This window comes from Nematolebias whitei, chromosome 21 (assembly GCF_014905685.2).
Source record: "Nematolebias whitei isolate Nwh7 chromosome 21, NemWhi1, whole genome shotgun sequence".
Lineage (NCBI taxonomy): Eukaryota > Metazoa > Chordata > Actinopteri > Cyprinodontiformes > Rivulidae > Nematolebias > Nematolebias whitei.
Window position 1 is genome coordinate 31,293,301 of NC_056518.1, and position 12,340 is coordinate 31,305,640.

The following is a 12,340-nucleotide window of genomic DNA, read 5'->3' on the forward strand; positions in this document are numbered from 1 at the left end:
GTCTCTGTCCTCCTGCCTGTCTGTCTGTCCTCCTGTCTGTCTGTCTGCCTGTCTGTCTGTCCTCCTGTCGGCCTGTCCTCCTGTCGGTCTGTCCTCCTGCCTGTCTGTCTGTCCTCCTGTCTGTCTGTCTAGCATCATTGTGGTCTGGTCCTCACCCCGGGGTTCCTGCCACCCTCAGCAGCTCCTCCTTATTCAGGCCCGTGAACTTCTCCTCCGTCTCCTCCAGGATCTTCACCTTCACTGAACCGTTCTTCTCCTTCTCCTCCTCCTGTTCACCAGCACACGGAGCTCCGGTCATGGGCTGCTTCTCCTGCTCCTCCTGGTCCAGGTCTGCCTGACTCACGTCGGCCTCCGTAGCATCAGGGTCCGCAGCGGCCTGCTGATCCGGATCCTTCGGGTCTTTCAGGTCCGAGACTTGGTTCTCGGGTTCCTTCATCTCCAGTTCGGTCTCCTCCGTGTTCATACCGGCTTCAGGACTCGAAGTTCCGCTGATCCAGGATCTGTGACGTCTGCCTGCAGGTCTGCCGGGCGGCTGCACGATGCTGCGTTCAAATACTGTCGGACAAATTCAACTCATCTTTGCAGGGAAATCATCAGTTAAACGATAAATTGATTAAATTCACATAAAAAAAACATGAAATATAAACAATTTTAGCCGATTCATGATTATTTCAGATTTTTTTTTATATAAAAGTCTAAAATCAAAATAAAATAAACTGGACTATTATTTTTGTTTTATTTATTTTCAAGCTCCAAATGACGTTTAGAAACAATAAATGCATTAAAATAATAAAACGGGAGTATTTTTAGCCTCAATATTTTAGTCTTGTCTTAAAGTTTTGGTTTTGACAAAATTTTACACAAATTAGAAAAATCAAATGGAATCAACCAGATGACAAAATCAGACAAAAAAATAAATAAATCTAAATTCACATTACATAAAAAAATGCAGTAAAAACAATCAATTTCACATAAACCATGTTAGATTTTTTTTATGGTCTGTTCTTTAGGTCTCATAAATTAAATATAAATATTTGACACACAGTTCTTGTAAAACATTTTGTTAATGTCTTCAGTCTGCTTATTTTAATTCTTGATTTTATTTAATTTCTTCTTAAATTGTTGAGTAATTGTGAAGCACCTTAAAAAAAAAAAATCTCAGAAGTCCAAATATCAACAAACCCTCCAACAGAGACTTTACCTCCAGTTATTGGACCAACACCAGCAGAGGACATGTCCAAGTTTTGTTCTGATTAAAGTAAATGTTGCAGTTCCTTTGGACATCAAGGTCCCAGAGTCTGGAGGAAGAGAGGAGACACAGAATCCACGTTGCTTGAGGTCCAGTGTCAAGTTTCCAGTCAGTGATGGTTTGGTGCCAGGTCATCTGCTGGTGTTGGTCCACTGTGTTTTCTGAGGTCCAAGGTCAACGCAGTCGTCTACCAGGAAGTTTTAGAGACTTCCTGCTGCTGACCAACTTTATGGAGATGCATATTTCATTTTCCAGTAGTTCTTGGCACCTGCACACAGTGCATAAGCTCCCAGTACCTGGTTTAAGGACCATGGTATCCCTGCTCTTAATTGGCCAGCAAACTCACCTGATCTTAACTCCATAGAAAATCTATGAGGTATTGTGAAGAGGAAGATGTGATACGTCAGACCCAACAATTCAGAAGAGATGAAGATCAGAACACCTGAGCCGAGCCACAGACTGATGGACTCCATGCCACGACGCTTTGCTGCAGTAATCCAGACAACAGGAGCAACAACTAAGTACTGATGCTGCACATGCTCTTACTTATGTTCATACTTTTCAGTTGGCCAACATTTCTAAAGATCCTTTTTTAATTGGTCTTAAGTAATATTCCAATTTTCTGAGATACTGAATTTGGAGTTTTCATTAGTTGTCAGTTATAATCATCAACATTAAAAGAAATAACTCCTTGCTGAGAGTGGTGAGTGCGTCCCTCTCAGCTGATGTTGGAAGGTGGTTTAGCAGTGCTGAGGCAGACTGAAACTTTGTTCCTGAGTTGTTCTGCTTCACACTCTCTAATTTTGTTGTTGCGGATGTCACTTTTCCGTCTCCCTGGCACGTGACTGTTCGGTGTGTCGTCTTCCATTCAGTGCGTTATTGGAACTGGGATGAGTTTGACGACCAGTAAATTAAACTTTTGTCGTCGGGTCTTCTTGGACTTGACATGAGAAAAGGGAGAAGTGTCGTGAAGTTGTGGCACTTTTTCCACACGCTTTAGGCATACAGAGATTAAACTTGTGACTTACCTCTGCTCCGTTGACTCCTCTGGTGTCTTTTCCTCCTGATCACTCTCTGATTATGCGCATGTGCAGGCTGTGCCTCTTATAGCCACAAATCACTGCTCGAGTCCCTAATTTAACCACTCACATGTGTGTGTGTGTGTGTGTGTGTGTGCGTGTGAGCTTCATTTCTGGTCAGATCACATCGAGCTAAATAAAATCAAATCTACTGACTTGTGGAAGGAGTTTTCCCTTTTTCTCCTCTGTTGCTACATCTGTAGCACACAGCTTTCTGGCATTTTATTAGTTTTAAATAGTTTAATATTATTATTGTAGTGGCTCATACAACTCTGAGACCCGTGCACGGAGGCCAAAGCTGCTTTAGGTGTTCATCAAATGATCAGCAGAGCAGAAAGCTTCAACATCACGGCTGAATCACCACCAGCTGTCAATCACAGCGCAACATGACTTTTCTTAAAATAACTGATTGGACAGATGTTTGTTTGAACGTACAGCAGCAGGGCAGGAAGTGTATGAATCAACTAACAAACCTGGGGAAGTACCTGCAGCGGAGGTTTAAGCTGTTACGTCTCTTTGTTTTACCTGTGGGGGTCCGTGTTGGATAAAAACATTCGTTCATCATCTACTTACTTAAAGAGTCGCACACGAAGACAGATGTTTTAAAAACCATTTTACTTGCGAGGGCAGAGTTCACACAGGCTTACACAGATGTTACATTGAAGCCCCGGTGGCAAACATCTGCAACTGGCCGGTGTGCCACGGTGGTTTTTTAGAATACACGTTCATCAGCTCCTCCAGACTCGAGCCGACCTTGGAGCTGCACATGCAGCATCAAAGCAGCTCCTCGTTCAGCTGCTCACTCAAACACATGGTTCATGGGCAGTTCACATTAATGACCAATATCCTTGACCCCCCTGCCAGCCTGCAGCCAGCCACTGGGGGGCGCTCCAACTCCCAGCTCCTGGTCCTCACCAGTTCTGAAATATGAGTTTGTGCAGATGTTGCTCATTCTTCTTGCAGTTCAGATCCTGTCGGACTAAAATCACTTTGGGTTAAAGAGTTGTTCAGAATTCAGTTTGAAATGCTGCTCCTGCGCTAAATGACGTTTTAAACCACACGAAACACACACACACGTGCACGCGGCATCATTATAAAAGCCTTTGAACTTCACACTAGAAGTCAATTTCCACACGTGTCCGTTCAGACAGATGGACTGCAGCTGCTTCCAGTTTCATCGAGACGAGAGTTGGTTCAGATTCTCAAAAGATGTTAAAAAAAACCTGCTTCGCTTTCATGATCATCTTTTACAGCACGGGTCGAGCTAAAGCTTAAAGAAATTAAAAATTACTTTTGTTACGCTTCTGACAAACATTGATGCTCGTGCTCAACAAACCAGGTCCTGATCGTGACTTTTACGAGTTTAGTTGAGACCGCTGGTGTCTCACTTCAATTTCAGAAGGTGCTCAAGAAGTTTTGGACCATTGGACCAGGTCTCGTGTGGATCCAGGATTCACTGATCCACCTGGTGTCGACCAAACCTCGACCTGTTGGAGCCGTTTCTCTTCAAATTTCATTTGAAAGTTTTGTCTTTGTAAAAAAAAAAAACATTGATGTTTCTTCATGAGTGATCTGACATGTTGCACCTGAAACTCAAGCTCACTTCATAGATCATTCAGTGTTCAAACAGAGGATGGTCCTTAAGTGGACTTGAACCAGATGGCCACCTGTGGGTCAAAGGTCGATGATATCGGACCTACGGTTCAGTCTTGGACACTCAGGTGAAGAGAGCGGCACAGCTGTTGGATTTCTCCACGGGTTCATGAGAGGCGAACATGTTTCAGTTGGACCAGTACCGTTGCTCCAGAAGTCCAGTAAGCGCACATGGATGTACGTGGAGCCTCGTGAAGACCAACTTTATTCAGATAGAAGACGTGTCTGTGGTTGTTTCTTCAGACAGGGTTCTGTTTGATGAGGCTGCCGAGGCTGAGGAGCAGAACCGTCCCCTCGGTGTCAGAGTGACGTTCAGCAGCAGCTCGTCTCAGGTCCTGCAACATCTGGAAGCACTTCAGCAGACACACGTGAACTTTGTGCTCCAACCCGGACTGAAAGGAGCATTCAGGAGAGGAGGCGCAGGTCTCGAGGACAGCCGAGGTGCTTTTCTCCTTCTTGGTTCAATTAGAAACGCCCAGATGCTGCAGATGTTTCTGACAGGTGGGAGTGATGAAGACGTAAAATACCCACAGCACAAATCAAATAAACACGTCAAACTCAAGGTGCACATTTCAGGGCTGGACGTGAGCTCAACCCAAGGGAAACTAGAGAAACAGCATTTCCTGAAAAAATGCAGTGTGAACGCTTATTGCTAAAAAAAACAGCTAAAATTAACTTAAAAAAAGCTGAAATGTATGTAGGTGAAATGGAAGAACAAGCCTAAATTAACAGAAGAATGCAGAAATACATACTTGCTGAATTAGGATTAAATAAGCATAAATTATCACAAAAATTAGGAAATTGGCTAAAAAAAACCCTAAAATTAGCAACATAAAAAAAAATTGCGGAAAATTGCTGACAAGTCAGAAAGAAGCTTAAACTACCAGAGCACAAAGAGCTGAAATGAACAAAAAAAGTGGAATTAGCAGAAAAACAGCTAAATAATAGCTGAAATAACTGAAACCAACAGAAATAAGCTGAAATTAGCAGAAGGAAGGTAATTTGGCTGAAAATAGCAGAAATTACCAAGAAAAACTTGAATTAATCTGAAAACAGCTAAAATGAGCTGAAAAGGTAGAACAAGCTTATGTTAGCATAAGAAATCAGAAAGAAGCAAAAACGAGCACAAAAACGTGGAAATGTGAAAAAAAGCTGAAATCAGAGACTTTTCCACGTCGAGAGGAGCCAGTTGAGGTGGATGCCCCCGAGCACCTCCCTATGGAGGTGCTTCAGGCATGTTCAGCTGGGAGGACACCCAGAGGAAGACCCAGGACACTGGAGAGACTACGCCCTCAGCTGGTCTGGGAACGCCTTGGAGTCCTCCCAGAAGAGCAGGAAGAGGAGGCCAATGTCTGGACCTCCCTGCTCAAGCTGCTGCCCCCGAGACCCGACTTCAGAAGATGATGGACGACGTTTCATACGCCTAGACGCAGCCGCACACTTAATGGAGGTCGGTAACTCGCTTGTTTTTCAACTCAACATGCACACGATATGGACAGAGCGCATGTCTAATGTCTCCGCCCTGCGATGGACAATAAACAGGCCCTCCAACAGTTTATGATTTATTGCCCAGAAGTGTTGACATAAAGAAATAATCAACTTAAATATACAGTTCCTTACTTTTGTGCTACGTTTGTCCTCACACTAAATATTTATATATTCATCAATAAAATTTGATCTTTTCAGATTGGAAATCCGTTTCAGTGCACATATTTTTTACCTTGCACGTCTTAAAAGAATCAAAAGTTAAAAATGAATGTAAAAAATTTATAAAATTGTAATAAAAAGTGGTTCGTTATTTATATCCTCCACCCCAAATTTACCTCCTCTTTCGAAGTTATTAGACCTGGAAGCAAAGTTCTGGTTGGTGTAATCAAACACGTACAGTACTTGAAGCCCGGTTCTGTTCCGGTTCTGTTTGCAATAATCGCAGCACTTCCGGTGACTCTGATCGGACTTGTCGGGCAGCTCATTACAGAACACTTGTCTGTTTTCACTTTGCGTTTATTTAAGTAAAATGATTATTTCTGGCCGTTTTTGGACTCGTACATCACTCCTTACAAGATGGCTGCCAGGACTCCTGCCCAGCGCCGCAGTGTTTCATTCCAGTGTTTCTTTAATCAGTGATCTGAGCCTTTGTTTTCTTAAAGACAAACCCAAATTAAATCTTTTACCGTCACATGCTGCTCAGTGATTTAGTAAAAGTACCTTTATTAATTACACATGAATTCTTTTTTATACAAACGTCTTAATAATTCTTATTCCCCTTTTGCTTTAAAATGTGTTTGTAATTATTGTGTTTTGTTTACAGACCTGTTCAAATGTAAACATTTAGTGCAGACAACAAATACATTTTGGATGGCACAAAAGGGACTTTAAGTGTCAAAGACCTGTAAAGACTTCCAGATTCGTCAAGTGAAACCTGATCCGATTCGTCTCGGAGCTGCTGCAGTATTCCTAACAGGGTCTCTAACACGTTTAACATATTTACAACACATCAAACTGTCTGTGAGAGTTACATGGAGACGAAATGAAACGAAAGTTACGTATGCGACTACGGTTCTATGAATCCCGGCTGACCGCCAGAGGGCGGGGCTGAAAGCACTGAATGTTCCCATCGCACCGCCATTCAAGAAGTAATACGTCACAGCGGTGACACATCGGATGATCAGTCAGAGGCTTTAGAGCCCGACGTCATTCCAGGCGCTGTTCCTACAGAATCTTCTCGAAGAATGCAAGGATTCTGAGTGACAGAGAAGCTCTGGCGGTCATCTGGGATTCATAGAACCGTAGTTACATACGTAACTTTCATTCCATTTCATCCCTCCTGACCGCCAGAGGGCGGTGCTGAAAGCCCTGAATGACTAATACCAGCAATGTCACAATGAATCCTGAGCACATACCTCACTGAGAAGGCCCAGAGGACCCTTGCAGAAGAACTTGGCCCAGAGGATGAGGGGTGGCCACGTTGACATTGTAGAACCTGGTGAACGTGCTCGGGGAAGCCTTTGATGCAGCAGCGCATATCGCTTCCAGTGGAACCCCTCTCAAAGCTGCCCAGGAAGCGGAGACGCTCCAGTGTGCCTTCACGCTGACCATCAAGGAGCAGCGTCCTGCAGCGTAGGCGTGGCAGAGGACATCCACAATCCAGTGGGAGAGACAATGCTTGGAAAGAGGACAACCCAACCTAGGGCCTCCATAACACAAGAACAGCTGCTCTGAGGGTCTCATAGCAGCAGTAGCCCCAGTGTATGCCTCCACCTCCGCGGCTGTGGCTGAGTGGTTAGAGCAGTCGTCCTCCATTGCAAGAGTTGGGGGTTCGAATCCACCAGTAGTCACATGCCGAAGTGTCCCTGGGCAAGACACTGAACCCGTCGTTGCCTCCGATGTGTGTCCCATCGGTGTTTGAATGTGATAAAGCTCTGATTAGTCTCTTTAGAATGATTTGTTCAATTAGCTTTGTAGAGATCTAGTAGAGTGCTGTATGAATGGGTAAATGAGGACACAGATTGTAGTGTAAAGCGCTTTGAGTATCTCGATAAGATAGAAAGGCGCTATACAAGTACAGTCCATGTACAGTCCATTTACCACCACCTGTTTTCATTTTCCTGATGAGTAGATGATGCCCTGGTGCTCAAAATGGTGCGTCTGACAGGAGCCGCCGGAGATGTTAGGGATTGGGGTGCCATATCAGTCTCCCCAACTGAGACAACAAATCCTTCCTGGTTGGAAGACACCATGGGACGCCATGACACAGACTCCATAGCAGTGGGAACCATGGCCGTGCTGGCCAATACGGAGCCACCAGCAACATCCTGTGGCCCTCCTCGAGAACCCTCTGAAGAGTAGACCAAATCTGAGAAAGGGGTGGAAAAGCGTATAGGAGGACCCTTGGCCAAGGATGAGCCAAAGCATCCTGTAAGGGAATACCATAGAGGGCAATGAGTCGACTCCTCCGTGGTGAACAGATCTCAGATCATGAGCACTACGGCGCTGTGAAGGGACCACTCTCCTGAAGCTTGCACCTGGCGGAAAAGAGTCTGCGACCTGGTTGTGCTGCCCTGGTAAGTACACCGCCCACAGAGTGGACAGGCGAGGAGAGGCCCATTCCAGGAGATCTCTGGACACCTTCAAAAGCTGCACTGACCTGGTGCCACCTTGACGGTTGATGTGGTAGACAACAAAGGTGTTGTCTGGTCGAATTAAAACATGTTTCCCCTCCAGGTGGGGTAGAAAGTGCCTGAAAGCCAAATGCACGGCAAGCAGCTCCAGTATATTTATGTGTTTGGAGCGATTTTTTCTATCTTTTTCTGTGTTGCCACACAGCGACTCAACAAAGGCAGAAAACTGGGAGAAGGGGCGAAAACGCTGCCATTACTACTGCTACTGTCACTAAGACCCAATACAAAAACGAAAGGCTAACACAGTTAGCTCAACCCAGAACTCCCATCAGAAAGTTGGCTGAAATTGGGAGGTGAGACGTTCCAGTCACCAATTAAAGCTAACCCGTTAGCTAAGCTCCAATAGTAACCAGTGTGTGCATCACAACACAGTAGTCCGACACCATGAGTTGGGAGAGGAGGCACAACCGCTGTCATCCCCAACAACCAGCAGAAATACCTTGAACGAAGATCAACCCGTTGCAGCCCCTAGGAGGGCGACACACCGCTACTCCAGCCAACGGGTTGTCTGACGACAATGAAATGATCCAAGATCCAAAAGGTTGATGCCATGCAAAACCTTGGTTACGTATTGTAACCCCAGAAATAGAACAAACCTAAAGCGAGAAGAAAAGAGGAACGGCATCTTGGATGACGTCAGGCTATGTAGCCTCTGACTGATCATCCGATACGTCACAGCTGTGACTCTGTTGGTACTGTTTAGTACTTGAACAGCGCATGCACGATGGGAACATTCAGTGCTTTCAGCACCGCCCTCTGGTGGTCAGTAGGGACAAATTGAACCAGCAGACTGAACAAATGGGATTTATACAGATACAAAGACATACTTGTCCAGTGGTGAGCCGTAACCGATCTACTGTCCATCCTGAAAGGGTCAGACACTTTAACAAAAAAAAACTTGTCAAAACAAGTAAAATGTCATAGAAAGGAAAAAGTGCAAATATTTTGGTGTCGCTTTTCATTTTTTTCCTGGTTTTGTTGTTATTTGTGCTCCATCTTGATGTGCCCTCCCATGGTGTTCTCCGATATCATCTGGACACTTTTCCTCTCACACCAGACGCCCTACTGGGACAGAGAGACAAGTGAGGACAAGGACAAAGAAAGATCAAAAATCAGAACCAAGTAGTGCAAGACTGTTCAACTAAACTGCTCAGGGGGCCACAGTTACAGAAAGCCAAGTGCTCAGGGGCCGGACATCCAGCTGTTGTTTGTTTTATGGTTTAAAATAGTTTTATTTAAAAACTAACCCATTGGTGCGCCAAACCGAGTTCATCGGTAGACCTGATTCGGCCCCCGGGCCACCAGTTGAATAGCCCTGAAGTAGTGCATTTTATTGAATCATAAAAGTCTCTGGCTGATCGAACACATGACCTGTTTGAGCGTCATGAACGCACAGTTCAAACATGCACTCTCTTTACATTAATATCAAAGTTTCTGAAGTCCAGTTTAGTGTTGCAGACCACCATTCATCTGTGTGTGTGTGTGTGTGGGGGGGGGGACAGAAAGCGAAGGAGAGCCCCGGAAGAAAAAGGAGATGAGTAAAGAGCTTAGATTGCTTACAGATGGTTGTCAAAGCGAAGCAGAGGTCCCTCGTGTGCTTTTGTCTGCATGTGTGTGTGCGCGTAGGAGATTGACTGCGACTTGTGATGGTAGGAATGTAAAGGTGTGCTTCTTGCATATACTAATCCTGATCAGCAATGAATCAGACGTCCAGCTGACTTCACTTCTGCAGCTTCTGTGGCCTCATGAAGTATTTACGGCTGAGCTTTCTGTTCAGGATCCCGATCTGTCCAGAACCCAATAAATCTGTGCTCGCCCTGCATGCGAGTAGATCTTTGGTGCACGCTTTACGCTGCATGAGCATAAAATAAAACTTTAGGGGCCATTTGCTCTAGGATGCATTTTGATACAGACGACAACAATTAGCCTGAGGAATTTCCATGGCGTAAAGGGGAAGTCCAGTCAGCTTTAAAGAGATGTTCCTTCTAATACTTTATAAAACTGTATCTGCTGTGACATCAGTCATAGAGCACAGAGTATGGAGAAAGAATCCAATAGCTAACCAAACAAGGGCCCTTTTGTGTAAAAATTCAGGCTTATAAAACAACTCTCTGTCAAAAACAAGATATTGATGTGACACTACGAAGAGAAGACAGAGAGATCAGGCTAGAAAGTATGTGCAGCAGGTTAGGCTTCTTAAAAGAAGGGCTGGTAATCTTCTAGCAAGTGAGGAGAGTGAAAGGAAGATGGAAGGAGTACTTTGAGGAGCTCCTGGATGAAAGAGAAAGAAGCGTAGAGGTCATAGAAACTGTGGGCCAAGGAGTGGGAAAGATTAGTGCGGGTGAAGTTCAGAAAGCTTTGAAATAAAATGAAGAGGAAAGCAGTAGGACCTGATGACGTACTAGTGGAGGTTTGGAAATATTTTGTAGATGGCAGTGAGGTTTTGACTCAAATATTCAATGGCATATTGGAGGGTGAGAAAATACCTGAGGAATGGAGAAGTGTGCTGGTTTCCATTTTTAAGAACAAGAGTGATGAATAGAGATGTAGCAACTACAGGGGAATTAAGCTGATGAGTCACACAATGAAGATCTGGGAGAGAGCTGTGGAAGCTAGACTTAGATGAGTCGACTGTGAGCAGCGGTATGGTTTCATGCCAAGAAAGAGCACCACAGACGCCATCTTTGCTTTGAGGATGCTGATGAAGTACAGAGAGGGTCCGAAAGAACTTCACTGCCTTTGAAGGGGGTCTAAATAAGTCATTTTAGATTTGATGGCAGCAGCACATTTCTTTAAAATTGTTCCTCGTTTAAGTTTGTACTGTGAAGCATCTGGTCTTCTTTTAATCCTTGGAAGCTCGCACGAGGAAAGAAATCACCCACTTGTTTTTTTGTTCATGTTTTCATTTAGCAATTAATTCTTTTGGTGTTAATAAACTGCTATTCCTGGCGAAGTCTACAAATAGTTTGTTTTTTTTCCACCGTTACATCCTGGGAATGGAGGGAGGAAACTACAGAGCTAATGAGAGCGCACTGGTTTCTCTTACTGAATAAGTTTGGTCCTTGTCTTGTCCCATGGACGCTACTTGATACGGAGCTGCCTGCAAAACGAGAAAAACAACAATTGTTAAAATTTTAGAGGTGTATAACTTAGTTTTAGAGTATGCTGTTTTTAAGTTTGTGAATATTATGCACAGTCTGAAAAAAACATGAAATAGTTACTAATGCATAAAATCAGGTGCCACGCCCCAAATCCATTCATAGCTGCTTCTCGTATAAAGGCTGGCGTCCAGCTCTAGTCTTTCGGTGCCAACACCCATTTGCTATTAACTTTTAAATATAACATAATTATAAATTTGTTTTATTCAGAAGTTAATATGGCCAGTTGTCCCCTCTCACCTTCTTTGCCGACTCCGAGGCAGCCCTTCAGCTCCTGCAGGGAAACGGCTCGATCCCTGCTCAGGTCACAGTAGTCGATGAACTTGCGGGCACATTTTTTGGGTTTGGCTTTCTTCTTCAAGTACCTTTTGAAAGGCTTCAGCTCTTTCTTGTTGATGTCATGGCTACCGTTGTTATCCAGCTGGGCAAAGTACCAGTGGACCACTCTTTCCTCCAGAGTGTGACTGGGGTCGGGCTCAACAAACCTGGAGAGAGGCAGAGGACAGGAAACATCATGGCATCAACACCAAACTGTACCTCTGGGAATATCCAGTGCCAGCTCCTCAAAGATGCAGGTTAAAGTAAGCTCTGTAATTATAAACGAACTGTAAGAGTCAGAGCTTCAGGTCATCTAGTAGAACGACAGGTTCGAAGCATTCAGAACCAGAACATTTGAGTAAATGTTGAGGGGAATCAAATATGCAGCTGCTGCTCGGAAGTTAGTGGGGCATCGTCAACCGTCGGTGGAACAACCTGTAACGATCTTAAACTGTCCAAGGTGTCCAAAGAGCAGTTCAGTCATGTAGTCCAACTTCCTGTGACCCGTTTAAACGTTGAATTATCTTCTTACAGTGATGTGTCTGAGCTGTAGAGGTTTTCTCATGGACTTCATCCAAATTCCACTGATCTCCACTGTTTTCCCACAGTTTTGTGTAAAGTTTGTCGACGTCGTGCAGCGGACCTGTACCAAAAGTTAAGATGCTATTAACCTGATGCATGCTCAATAATCCAGATAATTAA

The 12,340-nt window shown here is 44.4% G+C and overlaps 2 protein-coding genes across 2 annotated transcripts in view; both read right to left on the bottom strand.

Annotated features, from left to right (window-relative positions):
* The window catches only part of LOC119427880 (4F2 cell-surface antigen heavy chain), a 7,641-nt gene extending 7,087 nt beyond the window's left edge, over window positions 1-554 (bottom strand). Inside the window, exon 1 of the mRNA XM_037695540.1 lies at window positions 156-554. Within this exon, the coding sequence (XP_037551468.1) occupies window positions 156-463 (308 nt within the window). The 5' untranslated portion in view covers window positions 464-554. The remainder of the gene's footprint in view (window positions 1-155) is intronic.
* Window positions 555-9,023: 8,469 nt separating this feature from the next.
* Window positions 9,024-12,340, bottom strand: part of smoc1 (SPARC related modular calcium binding 1) — a 37,840-nt gene continuing 34,523 nt past the window's right edge. The window contains exons 12-14 of the mRNA XM_037695507.1: window positions 11,561-11,805; window positions 11,209-11,262; window positions 9,024-9,227 (exon numbers count right to left, since the gene is read on the bottom strand). Coding sequence (XP_037551435.1) covers window positions 9,211-9,227; window positions 11,209-11,262; window positions 11,561-11,805 — 316 coding nt within the window. The 3' untranslated portion in view covers window positions 9,024-9,210. The remainder of the gene's footprint in view (window positions 9,228-11,208; window positions 11,263-11,560; window positions 11,806-12,340) is intronic.